The sequence below is a fragment of the Colletotrichum aenigma genome, assembly GCF_013390185.1.
Source record: "Colletotrichum aenigma strain Cg56 chromosome Unknown KSG_Cg56_contig09, whole genome shotgun sequence".
In the NCBI taxonomy this organism is placed as follows: domain Eukaryota; kingdom Fungi; phylum Ascomycota; class Sordariomycetes; order Glomerellales; family Glomerellaceae; genus Colletotrichum; species Colletotrichum aenigma.
The window spans coordinates 156,753-184,750 of record NW_023500915.1 but is presented as its reverse complement, the minus strand read 5'-3'; the positions used below and the strand labels follow the sequence as shown (position 1 = coordinate 184,750).

At 56.0% G+C, this 27,998-nt stretch overlaps 10 protein-coding genes across 10 annotated transcripts; 2 read left to right on the top strand and 8 right to left on the bottom strand.

The window, feature by feature from the left end:
- Window positions 1–43: 43 nt before the first annotated feature.
- Window positions 44–2,554, top strand: CGCA056_v012787 (uncharacterized protein; the record flags this gene model as incomplete). Its single annotated transcript, XM_037328031.1, has 2 exons — window positions 44–244; window positions 521–2,554. 2 exons carry the CDS (start codon window positions 44–46, stop codon window positions 2,552–2,554), a joined length of 2,235 nt encoding a protein of 744 aa, XP_037172534.1.
- Window positions 2,555–3,377: 823 nt separating this feature from the next.
- On the bottom strand, window positions 3,378–5,216 carry Bco1 (Beta,beta-carotene 15,15'-dioxygenase; the record flags this gene model as incomplete). The annotated part of the gene is made up of 2 exons (XM_037328030.1): window positions 3,378–5,030; window positions 5,085–5,216. The coding sequence occupies 2 exons, from the start codon at window positions 5,214–5,216 to the stop codon at window positions 3,378–3,380; spliced, it is 1,785 nt and encodes a 594-aa protein (XP_037172592.1).
- Window positions 5,217–8,064: 2,848 nt separating this feature from the next.
- CGCA056_v012785 (uncharacterized protein) lies at window positions 8,065–9,717 on the bottom strand (the record flags this gene model as incomplete). The annotated part of the gene is made up of 1 exon (XM_037328029.1): window positions 8,065–9,717. The coding sequence occupies one exon, from the start codon at window positions 9,715–9,717 to the stop codon at window positions 8,065–8,067; it is 1,653 nt and encodes a 550-aa protein (XP_037172593.1).
- A 434-nt stretch (window positions 9,718–10,151) lies between these two features.
- Window positions 10,152–10,442, bottom strand: CGCA056_v012784 (uncharacterized protein; the record flags this gene model as incomplete). Its single annotated transcript, XM_037328028.1, has 1 exon — window positions 10,152–10,442. The coding sequence occupies one exon, from the start codon at window positions 10,440–10,442 to the stop codon at window positions 10,152–10,154; it is 291 nt and encodes a 96-aa protein (XP_037172535.1).
- A 929-nt stretch (window positions 10,443–11,371) lies between these two features.
- ecdD-3 (Major facilitator-type transporter ecdD) lies at window positions 11,372–13,031 on the bottom strand (the record flags this gene model as incomplete). Its single annotated transcript, XM_037328027.1, has 2 exons — window positions 11,372–12,841; window positions 12,906–13,031. 2 exons carry the CDS (start codon window positions 13,029–13,031, stop codon window positions 11,372–11,374), a joined length of 1,596 nt encoding a protein of 531 aa, XP_037172536.1.
- A 3,865-nt stretch (window positions 13,032–16,896) lies between these two features.
- aif1 (Apoptosis-inducing factor 1) lies at window positions 16,897–18,590 on the bottom strand (the record flags this gene model as incomplete). Its single annotated transcript, XM_037328026.1, has 2 exons — window positions 16,897–18,317; window positions 18,374–18,590. The coding sequence occupies 2 exons, from the start codon at window positions 18,588–18,590 to the stop codon at window positions 16,897–16,899; spliced, it is 1,638 nt and encodes a 545-aa protein (XP_037172595.1).
- An 885-nt stretch (window positions 18,591–19,475) lies between these two features.
- Window positions 19,476–21,650, bottom strand: fsdR-4 (Fusaridione A cluster transcription factor fsdR; the record flags this gene model as incomplete). The annotated part of the gene is made up of 4 exons (XM_037328025.1): window positions 19,476–20,543; window positions 20,599–21,337; window positions 21,391–21,553; window positions 21,623–21,650. The coding sequence occupies 4 exons, from the start codon at window positions 21,648–21,650 to the stop codon at window positions 19,476–19,478; spliced, it is 1,998 nt and encodes a 665-aa protein (XP_037173093.1).
- Window positions 21,651–22,180: 530 nt separating this feature from the next.
- On the bottom strand, window positions 22,181–23,607 carry nadA-2 (NADH-dependent flavin oxidoreductase nadA; the record flags this gene model as incomplete). The annotated part of the gene is made up of 3 exons (XM_037328024.1): window positions 22,181–23,100; window positions 23,153–23,412; window positions 23,522–23,607. The coding sequence occupies 3 exons, from the start codon at window positions 23,605–23,607 to the stop codon at window positions 22,181–22,183; spliced, it is 1,266 nt and encodes a 421-aa protein (XP_037173095.1).
- A 752-nt stretch (window positions 23,608–24,359) lies between these two features.
- CGCA056_v012779 (uncharacterized protein) lies at window positions 24,360–25,278 on the bottom strand (the record flags this gene model as incomplete). Its single annotated transcript, XM_037328023.1, has 2 exons — window positions 24,360–24,595; window positions 24,675–25,278. 2 exons carry the CDS (start codon window positions 25,276–25,278, stop codon window positions 24,360–24,362), a joined length of 840 nt encoding a protein of 279 aa, XP_037173249.1.
- A 1,254-nt stretch (window positions 25,279–26,532) lies between these two features.
- On the top strand, window positions 26,533–27,997 carry fdh-1 (S-(hydroxymethyl)glutathione dehydrogenase; the record flags this gene model as incomplete). The annotated part of the gene is made up of 3 exons (XM_037328022.1): window positions 26,533–26,686; window positions 26,741–26,973; window positions 27,029–27,997. The coding sequence occupies 3 exons, from the start codon at window positions 26,533–26,535 to the stop codon at window positions 27,995–27,997; spliced, it is 1,356 nt and encodes a 451-aa protein (XP_037173248.1).
- Between the last annotated feature and the right edge of the window lies 1 nt (window position 27,998).

Sequence of the window (27,998 nt, the reverse complement as noted above, 5' to 3'; positions counted from 1 at the left end):
GCATGCTGCCCGCCGTAGAGACGTCTTCTCTGCCGCGATAACAATGGCAGAGTCCACCGATGACGCCCCATCTCGCGACGCCGACGCCATGGCAGACTTCGTCCCAACTTCCACGGCTCGCCCCGACGATGGCCCAAAGCTTCGCTGCTGCTGCGGCCGCAACGATTGCGCCTTTCTCAAACACAGCTGCACCCTCCTAGAAACCGTCGAAAAAGATGTCCACACCGCCGCTAAGCTGGGCAAGGTGCGTTGTCTCTGCCCTATTCCCTCACCCTTCTTTTTTCTCCCCCGCCCGACTCAAAGTCAAGAACATTCCAGCCTCTGCTCCAGCCCTGTTCGTCCCGTGTCCTATCTCGATGCATTCCAAGACCTCATTTCCTGTGATTCATATCAAGAAGATGGGGCCCTGTGCTCGTTTCAGTCCGCAAACTTTGCTCTCCAGCTCCGCGCTCGACATCGCCAATTGCATTTTTTCAGAGCCACCGCTCATGTCGACATGTCGCTGACCTTTTCACTCCAGGCCCTGCTTGCCCGCCACGAGGCATACATGGCCGATGCGGAACGAGACCGCCTTTCATTAACAAGCCGAATCGAACAGCTGGAGAACGATAAGCTGGAGCTTCAGGCCGAGAACACGAGGACCGTCGAGGAGAACCGAACCTTGCTCGACCAGCTCGAGATGCTGAACAATACCGTCCAAGATTCCGACATCCGGATCCAGACCCTGGAGGCCACCCTGCTATCTTCCCACCAGGCCGTCCGTCGCCTTGAAGGCGCAGCAGCCCGGGCTGCTGAGATGGAACGGCATATCGCCCTCCTTGAGCAGGAGCAGCTGCGCTTGCAGAACACCCTCATCACCTCCGAATCTGAAGCCCGCTCTGCCATGCAGCGATGGAGGAAAGCCGAGAGGGGAATCTCCGATCTTCAAGAGCAGCTGGAGCGCATGGAACAGGAAGCCAAGGAGGAACGAGAACGCCACACCGAGGTTCTGGGCCGCATGGAGCGTCAACGAGAGATGGAAAAGGAGCTGAATGCCGCTGCTGGACGTCTTAAGGGAGCCGCCGCAGCCAAGTCACTCAACACCGGGAGAAGCGGCACAAATGTGGTATCCCATTTCGTGCGTGATCTGCTTCAGGACAACGCAAACCTGCAGTTGGGCATGGCGGAACTTCGGGAAATGCTGGTCAACTCCAACGACGAAATCCAGGCTTTGCGGGACCAGTTGATGTGCCACCAGCCTATTCACGAGGACGACACAAGCGCCGTGTCTACTTTGCGTGCAGAGCTTCCCCTGGAACCAGCCGAGGTGACTCAAAATATCTCCCAGGAGTTGCATATTCATCACCACTACCATGTGGCCGAAAAGAACAAGTCGAAGAAGAAGCGTCACAGCTTGAACCCAGGACTCTTTTCGCCTGCGAGCGTTTCAAGATCCTCTACGCCTCCTCCGGCGTGGCGCCCTCCACCATCAACACCGGCCATGGCCTCCCACTCCCACAAGGCCTCCACCTCGACAGTCTCCATGGGGCCATCTAACAGATGGTCCGTTTTCTCGGAACAACCGTCAGAGTTCGCACCATCGTCCGTCCCAAGCTCCCCGCAGTCAAATCCGCGACTGTCCATGTTTGACAGGCCAATCCTGGATATGGATATCCCCACGTCTCCAACCACAAGTCTGGACCCGACTTCACCAACATGGAAGTCATCCCACAACAAGCGCCCACCAGAAGCGTCCATGCGAAGCTTCTCCGTGCCTAGTAGACTTTTAAGCGTGGCATCCCCTGCTGCACCTGCGGCACCTGCGCTTCACGTCACGCAGCACATCTCGACAACGATCGAGGAGGAAAGAGAAGAGAACGGCGCAGAGGAGCTTCCGGATCTCACTTCAGCCAGCGAAGAGGTCACGGAGACTGACACGGAGACGATGGAGACGGAGACGGAAAGGTCGTTCTCGAAATACGAGGAGCTACCCCGGCAGCGTCTGCATCGTGCAGTCTCTCATGAGTCGATCATGTCATTGTCTGGAGGACTTGACATTCACACGCTGAAGGTGCGACCAAGTCAAATGACCCTGCGGCCTTTGGGCGGGGCAGACGCCGTCTTCACTGGCGTTACCGCGCGGTCTACCATCTCTCGCGGAAGCGACAAACGAAGTGACGTTATGTTGCGCGACAGCCTCGCAGGGTTGCCCATGCCGAGAATGGTGTCAACGCCCGTACGTGGCACATCGCCATCTAGCCCCGGATCGCAGCACTCTCAGTACTCGAGCGGTCTTGGGAGATGGGTCAGCTGGCGGCCGTGGAGCGGCGGAGGTTCCGTTCCCCCACGGGCAACCACTCCAACAACCACCCCGCCCACGCCTACGCCGCCCAAACGGAGTGGCAAGGAGAAAGAGAAAGAGAGAGACCTTCGCCGTGCACCAGGCATCAACCAGCCCGGGGCGATACCTGGGTTTCAGGAGTACTTGGCGGCTCACCAGCGCCGCGGGCCCCCCAGCAAGGTGTCTCCTGATCTTGTTGATATCGACGCGCTGCGAGAAGTACTCGAAGAGTGATTGGCGAGTCTTGGATTGCCTGCATGAGGCATTTTGGTTCCTTTGTTTTGCATTCGGCGTTACTGGACATATTCAAGGAAAGGAGCTGGAGATACCCTACTGCTTAGACGAGTTTGCATTCATTTCGCCCCTAGTCTACACATTTCCTTTGTCGCCCCCGCCCGCACCATATCCTATCTGTTCAGGGCATCAAGATGCATGAATCCAAGAGAAGAACCATGAGCATATACTTACAGCTAGCAACCCGCATTGAAGCACGATGCATACTCTAAATATAATTCTAGTCACATCCTAAAGTCTTTGACTTGTTTGCGGCTGATGTTTGGTGAGAATGAATGAGCTGAATGAGGAGGCTGCGAGGACATAAGTGTGCCGTCAGTGACAGGGACATTGAAGGGATAAGCCCACACTCAGCGAGATGCCAGCCTCCATTATAACAAGAACAAGGTAGCCGGGCAGAGGTCCGAACTGGAGATAACTCGGGTTTGGGTTGATTTTGGCCAATGCCAAATCTGCCACCGTGAAGGAGTAAAGTGACTCCAGTCCGTTTCGGTGAGCGTTGCCCATACACTGAGACTCAAGCATCATTCTGAAGTTCGGAGGATAGTAGTATTAACGGACGTCTTTCATTAATCGCTGTCTCCTAAGAAAACTTGGGTTCGTGGGAGCAAGTTTCTCGTCACACCCAACATCCTCATCATGAGGACGGTCTATCGTTCATCATTATCAAGGTATCATAACATAAAAAGACATCATCGTCGATAAAGGCCCAACACCATGACTGATCCAAATCACATGCCCAAACGTCGATTTCCATCCACATTCAGTTCATACCCGAGGTCGAAGGCGCATGGATGCCGTGGAAGCCCAGGCCCACGGCAAAGTCGCACTCGGCCCGGCCGAGCTCCGTCATCGTGGTGGCGTCCAGGCAGAGGAGGTAGCTCGTTTGCGTCGTGCCGTCCAACACGACGCTGAGAATGACGCCGTCGTCCTCGGCAGGCGCCTCGCCGTTGCTTGAGGGTCGAGGCACGAAGATGGGCTCGCCGGGCGTGTGTGCGTGCGGGCACTCCCACATGAGCGCCTCGCGCGTGTCGGCATCCGTCTTGACGATGGTGTCAAGGAGGGTGCTAAGGCCTCGGTCCGAGAGGCTGTAGACGTAGCGGTGGCGGCGGGTGAGGTAAATCGGATTAATCGTCGGCAACTCGCCGGCGTGCGGGGCGGGGACGGACAGAACCAGCTCGGGCTCCGTGGGTGGTGCTGCCGTCTTGGTATCGGTGTCGTTTGGTATCCTGAACCTGTACCGCCGGAGACTCGCGTATCCGTTCTGCATCCGGTCGCCTGCCGTCCAGAACTTGTTGGCGGCGTCGTTCCTGTTGAGCAGGACATCGTAGTACAGGTTCTGGAGGATGTTGAGGTTCTGGTAGTAGGCCGCTTCGCAGAACACGTCGATCCCTGATCCATCCTCTGCGGCTTCCTCAAAGGCGTTGGTGGAGTGGAAGAAGAAACCGGCCGGGGTCTCGAAGGTGGCGACAACGCCCTTGTTGTGGAGACGGTCGACAAAGTACCACCGGCACCGCTTGCTGGCGTCGAATGGCTCGATGGAGTCGAGGATGTTGCGCTCCCAAGGAACTTTGAGGCCGTTGTAGCCGAGATGCGTCACGGGGATGCAGAGCACGACGAAGCTCTTGGAGAGGAAGAAGCTGTGGATGTAGGCGGGCTTTCCCTCGGCCTCGGAGATTGATGCTAGGATCTCTGTCTTGCCGGTCGCGGCGCTGACACGGAAGATGCGGTACGTGGCCAGCCTGCCGAAGGCAAGGTTGAAGTTGAACATGTCGCCCGTCTCAGGGTCTCGCTGGGCGTGAGCGCACGACATGGGGCCCGTCAGGTCCGGGTGAAGCTTGGTTTGCCGCGCGGTGCCCACAGGCTCTAGGGTTTCTGCGTTAATCTCGAGGAGAGGGTTCGCGTCGGTGGAAAGCCAGATGCTGCGGACGCCGTTGCGGTGTCCCGGGCCGGCGGGGCCCTGATCGGTGGCTCCAGGGGTGGTGGGGGTCAGGCCGGGGACGTTTGCGTTGACGGCGACGCAGATGTTGGGCGCGGTGCCCCGGGAAAAGACACTCATGATCTTGCCAAACATGCCCACGCAGGGGTCGCGGCGCTGGCCAAAGGTGAAGCGGTTCTGGGGGCCCAAGGCCTGGATGTCCTGGACCAGCTGGTCGCACTGCCGTCTCGAGGAGTACATCACGCGAGTTGGGCCGCTGCCCTGTCGGCTGTCGTCGTCTTCTCGGGGAACGATGTCGAACTTGTGCGTGTGCGCGAGGCCGTCGAACCAGTGGGAGATGTAGTACGTCCCCTTGGGCGTGTCCTCGATCTTGCAGCTACCTGGTCCCGTGCGGTAGAGGGCGCCGGCTGCCCATGCGGGAATCTCGCCTTGGATACTGAGCTCGATAGGGCCGCGCTCTTCGGTCAACCCGTCAAACTGGGTTCGGTCAGACAGAGACATATAGGGTCAGGGGTTGCGAGCTGTTCTTACACCGGCTTCGTTGGGCCATTCATCGTACGCGCCTCTGGTCCGGTTGTCGCGGAACGCTTGGAGATCCGTTTCCTCGTCCTTGGCGGTGCGACGTGATGTTATCGCCGGCAGTCTGGTAAAGGTCGCGGCCATTTTGGGGTCGATTTTCTGAGACGGAGAGTCTTGTGGCTCAGAGAAAGTCGAGTCCTGGAAATTGTTTTGTGAGTGAGGTGTCGATGAGAGCAAATGGAGATGTTCACATGTCAAGATCGACTAGGGTTCTCTGGTTGGCAAGGAAATCGTCGCCTTACTCTAACAAGACTTGAGCGGGGTGAACGGATCCTCATTTGGACTGAGCTTGGGGTGATCTGCTAGGCTTAGGGTATTAATGTAAGCTGAGTGTGGTGGGATGTGAGGTGAGAAAAGGTTCTCCAGGTGAAGTTAATCGTCGAGTGAGATGATGTGAGTGAGATGTGGGGTGAGCGTGGTGAAGAGGTCACTGCGTGCAGCAAACGAAACACATGTAAAAGCAACCAGCATCAACGAAGGGGGTAAAAGAAACAAGCGGTAGATGATCGGAAACCACTAGCGACTTGGATCCCGAGACGTGAGAAGTGACGGTGTTGACGCAAATCCGGGAGCTTGGTCGAGGCTTGGAATGGAAGGGGAAGGGAAGGATGTGGAAGATGGGATCTTTAAGTACAAGCGCACAAAGGATTGTTGGACTTTTTGTTCTTGGTGACAACGGATGCGCTTACCAGAAAACGGTATTGCTAGACCTAAGCGAGTCGCAGCTGATGGGAGAGAGAGTGTGTGTGGTGTCTAGGAGAGCCATGCAACTAACACGCTAGCCGGGAGCGAGTGCGAGAAGCTATCGTCGCAGGAGACGAGAGCGCGCCGTGGCGCAATCGATATCTGTGGGGTGAAGGTGGATGGATATCCTACACCGTCGGAATACGGACGTAGCAGCAGGTTCGGCTCAGTCGCTTTGATCGATGTGACCGGGGATGTGGAGGGTGGGAGGCAGATGGATGGGCGGCTGGATTGGTGGTGGGCCGGGGGAAAACCGAGAAGCAGTTTGTCCCGAACTACCGGTCGGATGGGCGAGTAGGTGGTGGTGAGTGTGAGACGAGGAAACCAAGAATCTCAGATCCGATCAAACGAAACGACCGGGAAAAAGCAAGGTGGTGGTGGATGTGCGCCGTTTTTCGATGCGTCCGGGATGGTACGGCCGTAGCTACGGACGAGGAAGATGCCAAGTCCGTGTACCGCGGAGACGAGAAGCGTCTACCATGCGGGTCTATTGCCGAATCAGGACAGCTTCTGGACGAGGCCACGGTCGATGCTGCAAGCCATCAGAATGAGATGAGGCTCGACTGATTGGGCATGCGCGTGATTTTGCGGGTGGTGGGCGTACAACAGTGCGTGTGAGGATGTGTGTGATGGTGATACAAGCGGCGGGAGTGGTGATGGCGCTATTGCGGGTGCGATACGATAAATGTCTAATAAATGGACATTTATTCGGTTTGGTAAAGTAGAAGGAATGGCATGTGTCAGTTAGGATGGGGGCCAGTAATTATCGTTGGACGTCAAACCGTCATCATAAGAGCGGGCGGTTCAAACGGGATGCGGTGACGGTGACGGCGCCGAGGGTTCCGCCGCAAGCCATGGACTCGTCATCGACGTGCCCGTGAGAAACATGCGATGAACCATTGGGAGCAAGGTCACCCAACTGCCAAGGAACCAGACGAAAAATCATTTTTACAGGCAAGCCGTGTCAAATGAGGCATCCTTCAACTTCACATCACCGGGTACGATCGATGCAACGTTGGGCAGCTGCCGCACTCGCATCCGGAGCATGTCAGATGAGTTTGTTCCTTCCATTTTACCCAGTAAGTATCTATGAAGAAGGTGAATGAATGTCCGTTTGCTGCTGCTTCGTGGATGCAATGCAATGGAATCGTTCCATCCTTAAGCGAGCGAACGAATCCACTCAGTCGGGTCGAGCGTCTCCACTCCGAGCCCCGCAATTGCATCCCTGCGGGCACAAACGAACCAATAACGGACAGCTCCAACCACTCGGCCAATCCCAGGGCCCGGCAGCCGAAGCCAAGACACGCTTGGGGCAAGGGGGATCCACATGGGAGAAGCTCTGGCCACCGCCTCAGTTCAGCTCAGTAGCACAGTGGCTCATTGGGTGTTCACAGTGTTCTTTCTGACTTGAGGAAGGAGGCACTTTCTGCACCGGATGTTCTTCCTCTGGCTTGGTATTGAGCGCCACCACGCATCAACCCGGACGGCCATGACCGAATCACAACCTAATGCTTCCGCCATATCACCATGCTCACCATGCTTGTCGGTCCAGCGTCGCAGCCGGAGATCCAAGAGATGCATTATCGTCCAGGGGCTGAGACCATGCATATCCGACCTTTCGGCAACCTGCTTGGATTCCGCATCTTCACTTCAACCGCCCAAGCGAGGAGAGTCTTCTCGCCAATCTCTCGTCAAGGACAAACCACCAACATTATCGCCAACATCCTCACGGTCTCGCCGAGCTCAGTGGTCGCACAGGGAGGCATCAAACACAGTCATCAAAATTATGCTCGGATGACTTGTTAATTCCTTTCGTGGACTCCATACGGCCGACGAGCCTTTCCGAATCACCAGGCCCTTCGGCTTGCTGCAGACGCATATTCAAACGTCCGCTCTGGCGTCAATCACCCCCTGTCGATATGGCTTCCCCGACGCGGCTCGCTTCCGCACTGCGCCGCCTCACCAACCTTGTGGCCGTCAATGTCTCCGACCTTGTGCTCCCTATCCGAGTCGACACCTCCCGAGGCGCGACGTTGACCCCGTCGCCGACGCAAGGGGCTTACGAACACGCCCGACAGAAGCGACACACGTGCGCAGGACATGGCACTTCCAGAAAGATGATGTTTGGGAATATCTCAACTAACAGCCTGCAAACGCCAACCCAAACCAAGCCAAACACAGCAAACACTCATTGCCGGCGGACGAGCGACAATAGAGAGGTAGGCAGGCCCCATGCCGCCCCGCGCGTCATCAACGGTCCCAAAAACCCCTCCATCATCCGGATTACCCCGTCCGGAGGCTCTGCCCGGCACATCGGACACGCCGGTCTCAAGTCTGGATCATTCGCCTCCGTCACCCACGTCCGGAACAAGCAGCTCCTTCCAAAGATGTGCCCGCAATGTTTGATCCGGACAGGCTGCTCTCCGCGGTCCAACACGGTCCATCCCGCCGTGCTCGCACCAAAGATCCGTAGTTGCACGTTGGGGTCGTCGTCCCACCTGAGCCGCCGAATCTGGTTCGAGATGTTGGACAGGTTGGACAAGTTGCTCTCCTGGGCGCTGAGTCGCCGTCTCGGCCGGGGACGGGGTCGCTCAGCTGCCGTTGGGCTGGACACCGCCGGCGGGACTTCCTTCTCCGAGCGGCGCTCCCAGTAATCCGCATAGCAAATTACGCACTCCTCTTGGACGCCGTTGTTCTTCATGAGGGCCTGGAGCTCGGCATCCGTCACGTCCTCGACGGACTGCTGAAAAACGAGACGCTTCGCCATGTAGTTCCGTATCTCCCGTGCCCACACCTCGCGCTTCCCTGTGAAAAACGCCATCGCCTCCCAGATGAGCTCCTCAAACCCGGTGCCGGTTCCGTACCCGGCTACATTCGCGTCGCTAGGCGGAAACGACACTGCGTTGGCCAGCTTCTCGAGCGCAACGACATCCGACGACCGACGCCACTGCGGCGTCTGGATGATGCGCGCGAGCTTTTCCACGACAATACAAAACCGCGCCATGGAGAAGCCGTTGTCATATACCGCAATCTGGCACATGAATTGGACGAGACCTTTGCGCCGGTATGCCTTGGATTCCATCAGCGTGTGTGCGTCGGTCCACTTCGCCCCGTTCGCCGCCGCGCTCTCGAGTAGTTCGTCGTTGACGGTCTTGAACGCCTTGCCGACGATCTCGTCAATCGTCGCCTGTCTCCGCATAACAGCCTCCGTAGAGAAGAAGGGCTGTCGGGCGATGCCGTCAGTGAAGTAGACATTGCTGCCCGTACACTCCGCGGCGAGGTTCCGGTGAATCTCGGCAAAGATCTGCCGCGCGAACTCGCTCTGTACCTGCGCGTTCGCCTCGAAACGCGCGGCCGCCTGGTCGGTAAAGTGCCTCCGGGCGGCAGCGGCGGGGTTGTACAAGTACGCGAGCGGCCCGGCGGCCTCGCAGTGACACCGGGAGGGCCGATGGGCGTGTTCCTTGCAGCGGCGCTCGAGGAAGAAGGTTGGATAGAGCTCGGTAATGCGCTTGATGGAGGACATGTCGCTCTGGCTGAAGTGGCGGGCCCAGTCCCAGGCGAAGACGGCGTTGGCGAGGCCTTCGATGTAGTTGTTGGCCCAGACGTTGTCCATGGCCATGTCGCGATCCCAGGCGTCCCTCTGGGGCCTCTGGCTGGGGACCTCGGGAGGCTCGCCGGAGCAGCCGGGGCACATCTGGGTGTACTCGCTGGTGCGGCACTCCCAGTGGGCGTCGGGACAGGGGAAGTGGTTGGAGCAGAGGATGTTGCTCTTGATGGAGTGGCGCTTGGGGACGCCGTCCCTCGAGGGGCACTCGAAGAATTGGACGTGGCGGATACACATGGTCGAGACGGGTAGTTTACAGAGGTCTTTGGACGCGGAAACAATCGGGCAACAGTGCCATCGCGAGGAGTCTTATGTCTTAAACACGTAGGCTTCTTTGTTTTTGGGGCCAAGGAGAAGCAGGAAACCTGGATGGTTTCTATATTTGTGTGCACTTCAATGTTGGGCGGTCCGTCTCACTATTCTGGAAATGAGCATTCATTGCAGCTTTCAATGAAAGCTTTGTCTAGACGTCGAATTAAACAATAGGCCCATCATCCCTTGCCGCTGCTCGACCGGAGCCGGCGCAGACGCCAACCTGAGAACAAAGAAGCCGTTGCGGATGAGGCTTTTGCGCCACTCTTTCTTGACTTGGAGCAAGTGGGATGCTTCTCGCCCAGACATGTTTGTTCATCAGATCCTTCATCCCTAGCGGGCTGTCTGCATCTGGTCACTCAAGAAGATGTCTCGTTATCCTTCAGTTTGTCGACGGTATCCCACGACTCGACCGAGGCCCGGGGCCCTGAAGACCCCTGAGTGCTTGCACCGTGTTGGGCTGGCGAACTGCTCTTCATCTCTGTGTACGCCGTGGGCAGAGGGTACCGAGATGTCGTCAACGACATGGCGGGGTAGGATTCGGGCATGGTGAAGAAGGACTTGACGGCGCTCGAGACGGAAGTGGACGACGGCTTCTGGTCCTTGGGCGGGACGTGGTAGGTGTTGGGGATCGGGTGACGGGAGGCCATTGTGTCGCTGAGTGCGATGAATGAATGCAGTATAATATAGTCTGAACGGCCTGGGATGAGATCTTTTGGATTGATATGCCACTGCCCAAGGGTGGTTTGGCCGCCTTAAATAGATCTTTCAAACCCAGGTGATCGATTGTCGGATCTTGATACCACGACTCATCGGCGCGAGACCCCGAAAACTGACGCCTTTTGCGAAACATCTTCCGCATCTTGTGACACGAATCACCCAATCTTTTTCCACCGCCCACCGTTCAGCCAGAAGCCCCGTGGAGACACAGAGGTGCGCTGCGGCATGCACGATAAGGCCCGCCGGCTCGTCGCGTGGGTGCATAGCCGCTGGCAACTCCCGGCAAAAGCGCGGACGCATGTTCGAGTGTCATCCGGCGATAAGCCGATGTTTCGACGTCTTTGGAGGTGAGAGTGGGATGTGAGTTCGGCCGTGCTGACCGGGGTTCTGGAGGCGGGAGTCCCGAGTGGACGACGGAAGACGCAGCCGGTGTGGCAGAATTTCGCATCATTACCGGGCGGCGAATGGGAAGGGCCGGCCACCGCCGGGCCGGGAGACGCAACACGAGCTAGTAAACTTTGGGAAGCCCCTTCGGTCAGCGTGTTGCTTAGGAATGGCCGGCTTTATCGGACAAGGGCTAGAGTCTTTCGGACATTTGATACACCCAGGAAGATGAACCAACTGCACTCATCAAGTACATCAATGAGTCACATCTACTCATGTATTGATCTCAACAACATCGCCTCATCGTCGATCACAACAGCAGGACAGCACCGCAGGTCGATTGCGTAAATCTTGAATAATAATGGCAGAAAAATCTTTGGTATCTCGAAATGGTACATGCATTAACACATCTCTTCATATCCCCCCAGGGATCCAATTACAAACGCCCTTCATGCAGATGATTCGACGCCACATCTTAAGCGCCGACGGTCTTCTCGTGGTGAGTGATGTCACCATCGCTGTTGGGAACAGCCTTGTTGCCCTCAGCGCCACTGCGCTCGAGGAAGGTGGTGGACGGGCGCCAGCCAACAGACTTGCTGGCAACGCTGACCTCGTTGTAGAGCTCCTCGACCTCCTCGAGAGAGAGACCCTTGGTCTCGTAGATGAAGAAGTAGACGAAGGCGATGCAGATGAAGCAAGCGGCGAACCAGACGAAGAAGATCTTGGACTGGAGGTTGGCATAGCCGTCGCCGTAGTTGACAAGGTAGGGGGTGGAGTAGGCAATAGCCCAGTTGAGGAGCCAGTTGGTGGCAGTGGAGAGAGAGAGGGACTTGGCACGGGTCTTGAGGCCAAAGATCTCGCCGTTGACGACCCAGGCAAGGGGACCCCAGGTAGAGGCGAAGAAGAAGATGTAGATGCACACGAATGCAATGGCGGCCTTCTGGGCGGGGAGGTTGAGGACGATGATGTTGCCGGCGTCGTCCTGGCTCGTAGTCAAAGTTCCGAGCATGGCAACAAGGAACTGCGAGATACACATGCCAATGGCGCCCCACAGGAGAAGAGGACGGCGACCCCAGCGGTCAACAGCGTACATGCCAGGAATGGTGGAAACGACGTTGATGGAGGAGGTGATCATGCCGATGACGAAACCGTTGGAGAATCCAGAGTTCTGGAAGTACTGAGTGCCGTAGTAGAAGATGAAGTTGATACCCGTGAGCTGCTGGAGGGCCTGGAGGGCCATGCCGGTGAACTGACGCTTCAGGACAGGGGGCTTGAAGCAGTCAAGGTAGCTGGCAGAGCCGACGCTGCTCTCAAAGTCGTGGTTGGCCTTGATCTCGGCAAGCTCGTCGGCGATGGCCGGGTCGGTCTCAGGGAGGCGGCGGAGTCTGGACAGGGCGTTGGCGGCGCGCTCCATGCGGCCCTTTCTGATGAGGAAGCGGGGGGTCTCGGGAAGCACCAGCATGCCGGCGAAGAGGATGATGGACCACGCGAACTGAACAGCGATGGGGATGCGGTAAGAACCAGTGTCCTGGCGAAGGTGGGTGGCATTGTTCACGATGGCAGCCAACAGCAGACCGATTGTGATGGCCCACTGGTAAGCACCGACAATGGCACCACGAATCCACTTGGGGGCAGTCTCGGACTGGTAGAGAGGAACCAAAGCAGAGATCAGGCCGACACCGAAACCTGCGAAGAAACGACCGGCAAGGAAGACGGGGATGTCGACGGCAATGGTCTGGAGGACAACACCAAGGTTGAAAACCCAGGTGGAGGCAGCAAGACCCATGCGACGTCCAATGGTATCGGCGAGGAAGGGAGAAGCGAGGGCGCCAAAGAAGGTGCCGGCAGAGAGGATGGAGACGATGGCGGACTCTTGGTCGGGAGAAACATCGAGGTTGCCCTTGGTGTTCACGTAACCGGTGCTGAACAGACGTTGCCAGTAAGACTGAGGGAGCAGATGGTCAGTTTGAGCCGTTCGCATGTATCGGGGCCAGCAGAGGAACACACACCATCTCAAGAATGCCGTTGATAGTACCGGTGTCATATCCGAACAACAGACCACCGAAGGCGACGAAGAAGCCGATGAGAATGGCGGGCCAGGCCTTGCCCGGCTCGCCAGCTGGCTTGATACCCATGATGGGCTAGGTTGTTGATGAAGCTGGAGGTTTGAGGTCGGAGGAGGGAGAAGGAGTGTGAGACGTCTAGAAAGCGAGACTGGATCGAAGGGACGTTGGGCAGCTGGAGGCTTGAACACGAAGACGAGACAGAAAAGGAAGCGTCTGGGGAAGAGATGGGAGGAAACGTCGATATATAAAGTTCCCCAGAGTGTGTGGCACAACGCGGAGCTCCCACACTCTGGTTCCCCAACCTTGCGGTACGGATACCTTGCTGGCTCACCTAGACGGCGCAACGGTCGCAGGTGTCACGTAGCGTGCAGGGCCACCATGATGGCCGGCCGATGGGTAGGTAGGGACGCGGTGGTGGTTCATGGGCGTGTTCCATGGTTCATGGTTCATGGTTCATGGATGGCAGGACTGCGCGACGGTGCGTGGAGTTGAGGCAAATGATGTGGGGAGCCGATGGGAAAGACCATACGATGGGTAGGGCCGATGGACGATCACGAGGAGGAAGGAGACGCAGCGAGGTACTCACGAGAAGCAGGCGCGATACTTGGGGCGGCGCACAGAGGTTGCAGGCGCGGCAGGTACTGCGTCGAGGCCCTTCCAGACACGGCGGGTTGCCCGAGTCGTGGAACACTCCACGAGTGTCCCTCCTGCTGCGGGTTGGTTCCCATGGGTGCCCCTCCTCCCCCGACAAGAAACCCCATCCGGGGCAGGGACCAGGGGGTGACCGCTCCTAGCTCTATTCGTGGTCGTGCCTACCCAAGGAAAAAAAGAAAGAAAGAGGGTGTGCAGGATGAGGGGGAAGGAGAGTCTGGGGTAGGGTAGGTGCTCTGCCGTGTGTGTACTAGGTATGTACTTACCTACCTACCTTAGGTAGGGTAGGCAAGGTAGGTCGGGTACTTGTTGTCGCGCAAACGAGGTGTCACCTTCTCTACCTGAATAGCACAGCACTGAGAGGTATCTCTCCTTCTTCTTCTTCTTGAGGTGAAGTAAGAAGAGACGCGCGCCGGCGGCAGGTGGCGTCTAAGGCCGCGGAGAGTTGAGGTGAGCTGCAGACGATGCCAAGCCGCCATGGGCATGGCACATGAGCCAGATTGCCCAGCGTGGTGATCTCAACTTGGCACTGATCAGCACACAGGACCAAGACCATAGGCGATGCTTATTCTGTCATCTCGCCGGCATCCGTCTAAAAATTCTCATTCGTGATGACGATGCACAATTAACGGCCGGAATTGGATGGCCGGGATGCCTACGTGAAACTTCAGTTGGCAGTCAATACTGCCCAGCAGGTGATGCAAAACTTTTTTTTGGGGTCGTCTACCCCGAACCCCACGACTCAGTTTCCCAGCTCAATGGCAAGGTTTTCTGGAGAATGGGGGGAGAATATGGAGAAGACGTGGGAACTGGGGAATTTGAAGAATCGAAACTGCATGGGGAAAGCAAGGAACACAAGCAGGAAAAACAACAACGGTACACTACCTAACACTAGCAGTACAGAGGTAGGGACAGAGAGGCCGTCGCAAAGGTGGGGTCGGTCCACGCACGGCATGGCCGCCAACGCCAACCTTGAACTGAATGAATGATGGATGATCTGACTGACTGGATCCATTGCTGCCAGCTTCAGCAACAAGCAACGCTAAAACAATGCCATTCAGTGCCAGCACGCCGTTGGAACACCGCCATCTGACACCCCCAAACCCCGTCTCATCGACCAGTCAAAAGTAGACATGGTCGACTCTCGAGACGGGTGTCTTGGTAGGAAGGCACCTACCAACTGCCGGCTTAGGGCCGTCTCTTTCCTTCCACTTACAGCCAAGGCAAGAGGAGGTACCTTGCTTGGGCACGATGTCTCTTCCTTCCCAACTTTCGTCCACCTCTCGTGAGTCGTGGCACGCAAGGAAGCCGCTTCTTTCCTCGTCGCCTCCTCCCGAACCAGTCACTTCAAGACAAATGACCCCAAATAAAAAATAAAAAAAATATAAAAAAATAACAAGAGAAAAGTGCAATTCTCAAAGTCGACACCATCATGTTCCCGCTCCGCTGACATGGTCCTGGCAACCAACGCCTGGCCTCGGCTCTGCCCTCAGCCCAGGCATCCCCCCAGCTTGCAGCCGCCCAGTTGCTTGTCTCGAAAGATTTGAAGTGGACGCTGTTCGGCCCGTTTCCACGTCGCTGGCCCTCTTTCCCCATCACGTCGCCGCCTCTTATTCGCTCCTGCAGCCCAGCTCGCTTCCAACGCTAATTATTTCGCATCTATTTTTCTCTCCGCTGCTTCGATCAAGATTCTCCATCATCGTGAGCCTCAAACCAACCACTGACCAGTCTGCAACCAACCTACCCTCCGATTCCGCCCGGCCATGCTCTCGCTGAAATTCTCACAAGGCCGCCGCGCCCTACGAGCGCCATCACCACCAACACCACCAACACCAAACCTCGTCGAATGCACCCCATCAGCCAAACTCTAAAACGTCAGCGGCTTCGGTCAAAACGGCCTATCGACCTCTCTGGCTCGCGTCCCTCACACCACCATGGCCCCCGGGTTGCGCCCACCGGTGCCCGCCGCTACCACACCTCCGACCGGCCTTCTTGGTGTGCAGTAGCCGCCGTGCTTCGGACTCTCCAGGGCACTAGGCACTTCAGCAAACCGCATCACCTGCCTGCCCCCATTGCCCATCAACGGTGCCAACTACCGCCAACACTACTGCTGCAGTGCTGTTGATCTCCTATGGGAAAGATCTCACCCATGATCCTGCAACTTGAAAGACACGAAAAGAAGACAGCCGTCCGCACCCTGGACCCTGACTCTCATCCCAGTCTCCTGCGTCTCCATTTCCGGTCCGAATCTCTGCAGCAGCGCAGATCCGCCCCCTGCCCGACTGGATCCCTCGTCTTGTCTTTTCTGCTGCTCGCCCACACTCCCGCTCACTCTTTCGGTCTTTCCTCGATGCCTTTTCCCCAAGGAGCCCCATCTGCCACCCGCCCAGCTGCTGGCATCATCCCGCCGCTGCTCTGTTGAGCCGCACGCGGCTTTTTTACACAGACGCGCTTCCATGGTTTCCAGCATAAACGTAATGGATTTTGTTCTATTAGACAAGAAAATTTGTTTCTTCAAGCAGAAAGCTCAACCTCATCCCCAACAAACCCTCCTCCGATGACGGTACGATCATGTCCTGATGGCGTACCGAGGCCCTGCAATAACAACCCCTGAATGAAGCCATTCCAGAACTTTTTTCGTATGTATTGGACACATACAGATAATGCGCACTTATGGCTTCACCTTCATTGCGGGCGCGCTTGCTCGTTTCTCCCCGTCGGTGGTTCCACCATAGGGCCGATGTCTTCCCCATGGTCGCGACGTCGGGCGCGGCGCTTCCCCTGCCCGTAGGGTCGTCGATCCCATTCTAAGGCCAAAATGTCACATGTCCAGTATATCAGAAATCTGGCCCGGAGCCTGTGGCTCGGTGATCTGGGGTTCTACAGACTAGCGCAGCTGCTCAACATTCTGGGGAGACTGGAGGCTGGGGAAAAAGAAGAAACTCGTTACGACGCCTTCGTACCCCCGCACCCCGCGCCGAACCCGTGACGGCTGCGGCTGCCATGGATTCGTATGACTACGGCTATCCGATACATACCCATGCATCCCTTTTTTGGGGGCTGCGTCTACAATAGATTCAGCCTCCAAAAATACTCTCGCGCGCATCTACTAGACAGTTTGGTCTCTACTCAAGACAACAGGCCCAATTTTGATCAGCTTGCAGTCTAGGATTGCTTATCCAGGTAAGAGCGATATTATTATTTCCAGTAGGTAACGACGAGTGTAGATATGATGCCGCATTGCGTGAACAAACCGTCCATTTATTGTTCTTCGGCGACTAAACTATGCTTCCAGCGGTCCGATGGTGGTGATATCCAGGCCGTCGACAAGTTGCTTCTTGGACGGCATCTTACCCAAAGCCATCAACTCGGCCGACTGAACCATGGCGGGATCCTTGCCCATGGACGCCATCGCCACAACCGTCTCGCCCTTGGTGTAATAGGCGACGAAGCTTGACTCCTCGACGCTTCCCTGAATTACAACATCATCCCAACCGCCAATTGTGTTGCCGCAGTACCGCAGTTGGGAGCCCAAGGCCGACCAGAAAACGGGGATGAAGCGGGCAGGCTGCACCGCCGCGTTGATGATGTTGCTAGCCACGGTACGGCCGGCGTTCTGAGCGACGTTCCAGTGCTCGATGCGCGTGTATCGTCCATCGCCGCCAGGTCCGTGGTACGGGTATGTGGCAATGTCGCCAATGGCGTAGACATCCTTCAGCCCGACAATCAAGAAGTTCTCGTCCGTCTTGATGGAACCGTCCTGCTCCAGGCGGATGACCTTGTTCTCCTTGAGGAACTCAGTGGCGGGCGCAACACCAACTCCCAGGATGACCAGGTCAGCCTCCAGTTTGGTGCCGTCCTTGAGGTGAACCGCCCCGACATTGGACGGGTCAGAACCAGAGGGCTCAGCCTTCTCCACACCGGCGTTCATGTGGAACTTGACGCCGTTCTTCTCAAGGCTCTTCTGGATACCAGCGCCGACCTTCTCTCCGAGAACCCTCTCGAGGGGTACCTTCTCCATGCCAATGACGGTCACATCGTTGTCTTTGGCGGTGGCATTAGCGACCTCCATACCAATGAAGGAGGATCCAACAATGACAATCTTCTTGCCCTTCTCGCCGATGGCCTTGACAATCTTTTGTGTGTCGTGGGCCGTCCTAAGGGTGAATATGTTGCCGAGGACCTTGAAGCCCTGCAGGGGTAGGTTCCTTGGAGTTCCACCGGTTGCTAGGATAAGCTTGGTGTAGGGCAGCGTCTTGCCGCCGCTTGTGGATACCTTGCGATCGGAGAAGTCGACGTCGGTGACTTCGTCGTCGACCCAGTCAACAGAGCCGCTCTCGTACCAAGCCTTGTCTCTCCATTGCAGGGCGTTGACGTCTGTCAAAAGGGCCTTGGACAACTTGGTACGGTCGATGGGGAGGTATCCCTCGGAGGAGATGATTGTCAATGGACCTTGGTAACCGCCGTTGCGCAGGGCTTCGACAGCTCCCAGGGCGCCTGAGCCGCCACCAACAATGACGACCTTCTCCTCCTGAGTCCCGCTGACGACATTGCACTTGAAGTTGGGCTTCCGTCGGCCGCTCTTGATGGCGGATTCTTCGCCGGTAATGTAGACTGCGCCGTCGCGCTCGGTGACGTTGAAGACGGGAATGGAGTCGAGGGCGGGGGCATCCTCGACATCACCGGTTTTGGTGTTGAAGCAGGCTATGGAAAAGTCAGCGTGGGCATGGTCCGGGGACTGAGCAAAGGTGTCAACATACCTCCGTGCCACGGGCAAGTCAGTCGACCAGAAGTCGTCAAGACGCCCTTGACGAGAGGAGCACCGAAATGGGTACACTTGGGACCAACGGCCTGGATCTTGCCGCCGGCGTTGACGAGCAGAACCTTGGCTCCTTCAATGCCCTCAACTTCGACCTCTTGCTTGTCACCCGGTCGGAGTGATAGCGAGGAGACCGCCTTCAGCTTGTAGTCGGCCATGTCTTTGACACTTTGGGAGAATGATCTGGGTTGAATTGGCTTGCGGAGGAGGCTGGATATGGTTGATTGACGGTATAGAGGTCTCGGAATACGCATGAGCAGCGTAGGGAGTGAGATCTGGGAAGCGGACTGGGCGAGGGAGCGTGACGTGACGTGCTTGCGATCAGACGATGGTTTCGAGTTCTGGGGCGGTAATTGGGTGGACGAGGGCGAGGGGGGCAATCAGCGAGGTTGTCGACGTCGGATAAGGTAGTGAAAGCAGTTGGGGTCTTCGAGGGTCGGCGGCACTTGGAGGAGCAGCAGCGGCAGCAGCTCCCAGTGGCCGCAGATAAAGGAGGAGGAGCAGCCGCGCGGGAACCCCTCATTGCGTCCGGATTGAGCATTGTGGCTATGACGACATGACAATTGCATGGGGAAGTTGCGACACAACGACGTCGTCCAGTGCCTGTTGCTGGGTGCTGTGTGCCTGCCCGGTGCCTGCTGTCGAAGCTGTTAGTGGACGAGAGCTCCTTCCTCCCTACACCGCTTGGAAATTGCTGCATCGTCATTGGCCGCTGCTATCGAGCTCTGGCCCCATCCTCGAACTCTAAGCTCCCAAGAGCCCCACTCTCCGTCATCCGAGCCCCGGAATGCCTAAAGAGATGGGAGCACCTCACCCCGCAGCTGCCCTCCCGCCCCCTGGAAAGAAAGCTCCAGTGAGCTAGCGGGTAGATCTGGGCATCGACCCGGGCTCCGAATCCGAACCGGGGCCGGTCCGCTCGTGTTTATCGGCCAGATTGGTCGACCTCTTTCTTCACAGCGAAGCACCTGATGTATTCGATGTTCATTTGCGTCATGACGTGTATCATTAACTTCATTATCGATCTCTCGTCGCATCTACACCGACTAGAAAGGGCTGTACGTTGCCAGTGACGGCACCTGGCCTACCTCGCTCTGCAACGCTTCCAAACCCCACGATGTTGTCGCAAACGGTGATGCCGGCACAAACGTTCCAACGAAGGGCCCCTCCAAGGCTGCCGCCTCGGCATCTCGGAAGAATTCCACTTCGTCCTCGAGCTGAGCCCCAAACGGTAAGCCGGTATCCATCGCCGAAGCTGCTGCTGCTGCTGCTTCTGCCCGCTCCTTTTGTTTTCTCGTAACCTCCTCCACAGCCTTCAACGCACGCCGATGGAGCTCCTTGACGACTTCATGCAGTCTATGAAAGGACTCATAGTCTTCGTAACTCTTCATCGACAGCATCAGCTCGAAAAGCCGGAGTGCCTGGTTGGCTAGCTCGTTGTCTGTCATCAGGTGTGGGTGATCCGGGAACACAAACATGTTGGCCAGGAGAATGATCAGGCCGGAAAAGTGCGCGCACGAGTTGGACCAGATGCTGCAGTCCGTCTTGGGCGACTCCACGAACAGCTTCATGCAACTGCGGCTGAGCTCCGCGCACTTGGCCCACCCGAGCGGCAGAGGGGGGTTTTGATGTCTGCATGACGAGCTCGGAGACGAATCTAAATCCTTGATCGTCATCTGACTGTACGAGCTTATTCGTCGGACCCAGTCCGCGTCGTGCGAGTAGATCCCATGTGTCATCACCATCGCCGTGAAGTAGCTGTGGTAGAGGAGCGACATGTGGACTATCGGCAGGGAATCGAGACATTGGAGTGCCGAGTCTATCTGGAATTCAGGCGGTAGATTACGCCGCCAGTTCTCCAGCATCTCCTCGAGCCTTGTCACTCTTAGTTGTCGATCTTGCTGCGACACTTTCCGAGCGCGCGTGCTGTACAGCTGGTCATAGACCTTGCCGGCAATGTGACTCAACTCCACCCGAGCTCGAAAGTAGTTGAATTTGCTGCCGTTTCTCGCAAACACTATGCCTGCTCCGTCTTCCGGGTCTCTTTCTGGTAGTGGCAAGTCGATATCTACGTCAAGCTGAAATGACGGCGTCTTGGACTTTAAGCTGATTTCCTGAAAATGTTGTCAGGCACCTGCCAATCGTGAGACTTATTAAGCTGCGACTCACCTTGTCCATAATATAAGTGATCCAGAAGAGCCTTGCTCTTTGTCGGGCAACTTCCGGCGAGAAGTACTGAAGCGATTCCTTGTCGTGGAGGTGCATGCGGTGTGCCAGACGCACGGCAGTCCCGATCAGGACCGAAGCTGGCTTTGGGTCTTTCGTCCCCAAGAATAACACCACCATTCCCAACAAGACCTGAAGGCCAAGGAGATCTTCTTCCCGCGTGACCAGATCGGACACGACAGATTGTACGTTGCGCATGTGGTACATTACTTTTTGGTCGTCCACCAGAGCATCCAAATTACCTTGCTCTTTTAAAGTGCATCGATACCCTAGCGCCATTGCGATGTTGACTGCTGCCCATACTGCCGTGGACTGCCCAGAAGAGGGCACATACCAATTTGACAACATGCGCATGAACGTTGGCGGGTCAAACAGCGGCATGACGCAGTTGTAGCGGTTGAAGAACTCGTCGATGATGGGCATGATCTCCTCGAGCGGTGGTAATTTGGGCTTCTCGGGCTCCGTCACCCATTCACTTGGGCTCTCGCTGCTGGACACATGGTCCACGAACTCGATGCTCTCTGCCGATTGCCCACGTCCATTGATACTCTCGGTTGAGCTCGGTGCTGTTGAAGGCTGGGTTGAGGTATAATTGGAGTGTTGACGGTTGGCGTCGAGGGCTTGCTGCAATTGCTTCTCTATGCTCGCTAGACGGCTCTCTAACTCGGAGACTTTCGTTGGGCTGAGTACTTGGTTAGAAGACTGTTGAGAATACCAATGATAAGCTCGCCTCACTTTTCAGATTCGCTCTGTTTTGGAGGCTGTGGTCGTTCTTTTGGGTGAGGTGCTCTTCGCCTCACCGTTGTTGTCCGGCATTCTGACTTGTAAAGCAGGCAGTTCGAACATGCGGGCTTGAGCATGTCGCATTTGATCTTCTTGATAAAACAGAGATCGCAGGCTGTCGTATGTTAGAAAATGACCGAAAACTGATCTTTGGGGCCGGTTGAACGAGGTGAATGGATCTGACCTTTCCGCCGTTGAGAAGACGTTTCCATGATGATGCGGAATCTGGCACTTCTTGTCGGAACTCCTCAAAACAAAACAAGATCATCTAAATAATTGAGCCCCTTGGATGACTATTTGCAGAGGCGTATTTGCGATTTGACTGACCGCATGAGTTAAATGACATCTGAAGGAGCGAATCAGACGCGGGATGTGGGTGTAGGCAGAGGATTACAAATCCGACTTAGGATAGCCCCATTTGTCACCTTCCAAGCCACAGTCCAGCCCATCATGAATCCTTCCAGACAAGCAGGCTCGTATTCCGATTGGATGGTTCGCAGACTCTTTGACCGAAATCGTGTGACTATTTCTGCTAATTGAGACAGCTTAGCCACATTAACGCGGTGGTACATCTATGCTCACCGACTCACCGAGATACATGGCGTCTAATGCACGTAACTTCTATTGATGTAAAAACAGATCTTAATGGAATTCTAACTAAGTAGGCGATTCTAACTAAGAAAAAAAACCTAAATGCATTGAAAAGCAATCAACCCTGAGAATCACAAGACGCAACTTGCTCTTACGCCTGGGCTGCTGTAACGCCTCCATAAGGCACCGTCTTTCCAGAAAAGTCAACGCCACCATGATGTTCAAGCTTGTCCCCGTCAGCAATCATATCTTGGTACCAAGCTTGCATGTCCGATGCAAAGGTTCCAGTAGCCGCAAGATCGCTCGAGTCGAAGGGCTCCTGCCCCTTGCCGACCTGGCGGATATGCGCGCCCGCCGCCGTGAGTCCGAACCCGAAATCGTCCTCCATCATTTGAACTGGACGAATTGCCCCTGTGATACGACCCTCAAGAATGTCCGAAGCGATCCGGAACTCTTGGGCCCCAGGCCGACCCAAGGCAACGCCATCGACAATATCCAGGGCCTTCACCATGGCCCCCACGGTTCTCATACCGCCCACGATATACGCCTTGGTCTTGCGGGTGTCGCGGTCTCCTAGACCCGCGACGACCGTCTCGGCGAACTCCAGGAAGAACCCCTCCCGCTTGCGAGTAGACTCCTTTGTCCAGGACATGCCGAGCGCCTCGTACGTGCCCCCAGAAATCTCCAGGAAATCGAAACCGAGCTCTGATAGGAATGCACAAAGCTCCCGGGCCTCGTCAGGGGTGACACCGCCGTCTTGGAACTCGACGCTGTTGAGCTTTGCTGAGAGGATGAAATCAGGAGATGTCCGCGCGCGGATTGCTTTTCCGATGTCGGCAATAAGGCGGGTACGGTTCTCGAGCGTCTGGACGCCATACTCGTCGGTTCGGTGGTTCGTTGTACGGGATAGGAACTGAGCGATGAGATAGCCATGCGCTGCGTGCAACTGGATACCGTCGAAGCCTGCCTTGTCCAGGTACTCGGCGGCATGCGCAAAACCTTCAATGACGCGGTTGATGTCTTCCTTGGACGCTTCACGGGGCTTGCCGAATTCCATGCCCATCTTGGGTTCTGAAGTTTGTTAGTTTAGCCACGAGCTTTTGCGAGATGAAAAACCGCATACCGAGTACGACTGCCGACGCCGAAATCGGGTTGGGCTGGATCTTCTTCTGAACCTGTCTTCCAGCGTGGGTGACTTGGCCCAGCATGAGACTACCATCGGCCTTGCCAGCCGCAGCAACGGCTTTGAACCCCTCAAACCGTTCGCCCTCCGTCTTGCACTCGGGTGTGATGATCATGTCACCAATGCTGCTCATGTAGTCGAACTCGACGTCAATGTTGCCAGTGACGATGACACCAAAGTTGTTTGGGCCTTCACCCCAACTGCATTTCAACTTGTCAGTCTTGATGTAAAAAAAAAAATCAAAAAAAAAAATAAAAATCTCGAGAACAAATATGGGAGAGAGGCGAGGGTTGGGAAAATGCGACTTACCGGCGATAGACCTCAACAAGTTCTGGTGTGGGAACACCTCTCTTGGATGGCTCGCTTCCACTCCACGTCGCCAAGTTCTCAGCCATTGCACTCTTCAAGAAACGATTCTTGGCTGTTTTGGTGGAGAAGGGAAAAGACAAGGGCTGAGCCAACGGCTCCGGGCTGGTGGCTTCACTTGCGTAACGAGAAGACATTCTGACTTGTTGGTTGAGGTTTTAATGTCGGGTCAATTGTGTGAAACTGATTGAGATGCGAGCGGTAATGTGCGTTCGAAATTCAAAAGCATGCGAGAGAGTTCCTTTCTTATAGCTGAGTTTTCATTTGTAATGCTGAAATGTTGGCGGTGTTGTTGTTACTTTTGGACGCCGCGGATTGTAGGAAGACTTGGAGGAGACTCCGCCTCCGCGGAGCGCAGTGTCGGACTGCACGGCCGTTCGAGTCCGAGAAGGGGAATGTTAGCGCCGGGTGCCTCTCGGTGAGTGTCGGTGAAGCCCCACGAAGCAACACATATCGGACTTTGGCACCGCCACGGCGAGCTCCACGGCGTTCCACGGAGAAAACTGCAGGATTCCTACGATTACTAATGACGGATACCAACCACCTAGCCGCTCTCCTGATCCTCCCCGCCTGATCCTTCGTCAGATTCGGTCTAGTGCTTGCGTGCGCTGACTTAATAATCCATGCGACCATGTCAATGGGAATCTGGATGTGGCCTTGGATGACTTCCAGTCTCACATTCCCAGGATGCAACATCATTCGCTCATTCGGGCTGAAAGAATGTCTATTCCGAACGTACTGATCTATTTGCACGATTGTGCATCCTGCCTACTGATCCCGTCTACAGCTCATCCTTGACCGGCTGAGATGGCTCGGCTTCCTTCTCGTTGACAACCCTCGGCGACTCTTCCGCGGCCTCGCTCGCACCCTCCTTGAGCTTGAGGACTTGCGCCTTGACGGTGAACTCGATATCCCTCTTCTTCTGGGCGGTGTTGGGTCGGGTGTGGCTGATGGGCCATGACACGACAACAGCATCCTTCGGCGTAGCGCTGTATTTGCTCAAATCGGCGAGCGTTGCTGCGGACCAAGTCAGTTTCATATACGTCGAGATGATGAGAACGCAAAGGCTTGTGGACGGCCATCTTCTTTCGCTTACCTTGGCAATCGCTGCCGTCAGCGACGAAGAGGGGCAGAATGTGGTATAGTGCGCCCGGCGCGAAGATGGCGACGCGCTTCTGGTCGAGGTCACGGTCGACATCCGTGGGTGACTTGGAGACAGTGACGCGGTCTTTGATCTTCTCCTCTTCGGTGGTGGGCTTGTCGAAAACAGCAAACAGGCCCTTGCCATTGCTGTCCTCGGAGCGCTCTTGCTCCTCGATCCACTCGCGGACGCGAAGAGGGAGGTCGGAGTAGTCCATCATGAGCAGGTTGCGGTCGTACATGTGGCGATCGAGGCCCGCCCAGCCGCCGGGGTACTCGCGACCGGAGAAGAAGAGCTTCAGGCCATCTCCCCAAGGGAAAAGCCCGACGGGCGGCTTTTCAAAAAGGTCATGCAGAGTGTACTGTGTGGCGGCGAACGTGTTGGACGCCTCACATGTGTGGTCGTAGGAGTCTGTCGTCTTTGCCGTGAATGGGTCGCGCCAGGGGAAATTGTCAGCCATTGTCGTCTCAGGCTGCGGCATCTCCTTCCCGCCGAGCTGGAAGGCAGAAGCCGTGCCAGCCAAGAGGGTGGCCGCCAGGGGGAGAGCTTGGAACTTCATGATGACGGCTGGGGTCGCGAGATTGTATGAAGCAGCGGCAACAACAGAGGATGCCAGCAGAACACAAATGCTTCAGCTCAGTCGCATGGTGCTAGCAGTCGACGCGAAGACACGTCCTTCATATAGGGGTCGCTTCGAATACCATCAGCGCATTCTGGCAGCTCAAACGGCTTTGCTGTCCTTTGCGGACGCATCATGCTCCGGATTGCCATATTGAGTCGACCTTCTTGGGATACCGATGCCCAGAGTGGGATTGACTTCGGCCCAGAGGTTCAAATATTCCGTCTCTGACCCTCAGAACGACAGACACGACCCCAGACGACCCCACCTTCCCCTCACTCATCAGACGGCTCGACGGGACGGAACCAAGACTCCGCTGTCTTCTCCAAGACTTGAGGTCCAATTTCCCCTTACCCACACTGCCTTGTCAGCTGGCAGACAGATGTGGCCGGCCAGGCAATTGGGTGACGTTCTTCGGTTGAGATCCGACCCGGAGGCGGGTGAAAATCACCAGCTGGCTTTGAAGTAATAGTGAAGCCCCATTGAGGCTTAAGATGAATGCGACTTTGACTGTCACAATGAATGGATGTTGAGTGACCAGAACTCCCTGTCGTCTGATGCAAACCTCTTAACATGCGATGAACGCATGAGCCACTACCCACCCAATATGAATATGAGATGAAATCAAGCTTAGATTCACCCTCCTAACGACTTACTCATCTCTTACAGGTTTACCTTGATATGGCGCATCGTACATCAAAATGCAAGTGCCGACAGCTGCTTTTCATCACGTCCATCGCTTAAACAATGTTCTGGCATGTTTACTCAGCCTTATCCAGATCTAGATCACGGCTGCGAGCTCTTCGGCTGGGACCGGCTCATCTCATTGGCCCAGGATCAGAAGCTCCGCTCCAACGCGATCCCTTCTGGAATCCATGACGTCGCTTCTCCGTCGAAAATGACGCCGCCGCCCGTCATGGGCTTTTCAATTGCCCAAACAAGGTCGCATCGCCTTGTCGCAGTACCAGAATCTTTGCCCTGCTCCGTCACAACGGTCTGGTCAGGCCATTGACCGTGTCTTTACGTGATGCTTACAATGTCGCTGCCCGTCCGTGGTCGTGGAGATATAAGATGGCTTCCATGTTTGACCTCCGCGATAAGTTCCCCTGAAAATCAAACTCAATTCAATTGACCAATTCACATCAACATTGCAACATCTATACCACTGAAAACCTCCTGCGTCATTCTCTAGCTATGGCGTCACAAGCAGCATATGCGGCTGAACAGGCCATCGGCCATCAGGGCGACGCTGTCACGGCCCAGGATGTGACCAACTACCCAAAAGGGAGCGACAGCAACGACACAATGATGGCACTCGTATGGCAGGGCAAGAATAAGGTTGAAATAGGTCAGTGACCTCCATCTGATCTCACCAAAGGGTTATCAAAGCTCACAACTCTAGTCGACGTGCCCAAGCCCAAGATCATTGAGGAGACGGACGTCATTCTCAAAGTCACTGGCAGCACCGTCTGTGGCAGCGATCTTCATCTTCTTCATGGCTCCGTGGTGCAAATGAACAAAGGCGACATTCTCGGCCACGAATTCTGCGGTATCGTCGACCAAGTCGGATCGGCTGTGAAGAAGGCCAAGATTGGCCACCGTTATGTCGCGTCGTTCCAGATTGCATGCGGAAACGTGAGTCGAGAACCAATCATTTGGTGCAACGTAGTGTGTGAGCTGACCTGTCCAGTGTTTCTTTTGCAGCCAAAAGCTGTCGTCTCAATGCGAGAAAACGAACTCCAACACGATGGAGAAATCCATGTACGGCTCCCAGACGGCGGGCATGTTCGGCTACTCCCACTTTACGGGTGGCTTTGCGGGAGGTCAGGCCGAGTATGTGCGCGTTCCGATCGGAGATGTGAATCTCCTCGAGATCCCCGATAATGTGCCGGATGAGAAGGCCTTGTACTTGTCCGACGTGCTCGCCACCTCGTACAATGCTGTCAAAGACACCGCAGTCTACCCCAAGGACCAGGTTGCAATCTGGGGTGCAGGACCTATCGGCCAAATGGCTGGCGCATTCGCTCTTGGTGAGGGTGCATCCAAAGTCATCTTCATCGACACGGAACCGCGTCTCTCATACATCAAGTCCAAGTGGCCTTCGGCACATGCGGACAAGTTGGAGCTCGTTGACTTCAAGAAATTGTCGAGCGGCGTGACCAACAAGCAGACTGTTGTGTCAAAGCTAAAGGAGCTTTGCGGCGGAAGAGGCCCGGACGTTGCGCTTGAATGCGCAGCTGGAGAGTACCCCAAGGGCTGGCTCCACACCATCGAAATTGCCTTGGGCGCCGAGACCGATACGAGTGAGATTGTCAACGAGATGATTGAGGGTGTGCGCAACTTTGGTCGATGCGGTATCACAGGCGTCTACGTTGGGTACACCAACCATTTCAATATCGGTTCGCTCATGGAGCGTGGTGTCCGCTTGATTGGCAACGGACAGGCACCTGTTCATTTGTACTGGGAGGACTTGCTCAAGAAGATCCAGAGTGACGACATTGATGTTTATCAGATGTTGTCGCATCGCATTCGTCTCGACGACCTCGGCAAGGTTTACTACAAGTTTGAGAACAAGGAGGACAGCATGCAGAAGATTTTCGTTGAGACAAAGTTCTCGTCTCCGAGGGCGCAGGGTTCACCAGAGCTTACGACATATTGAG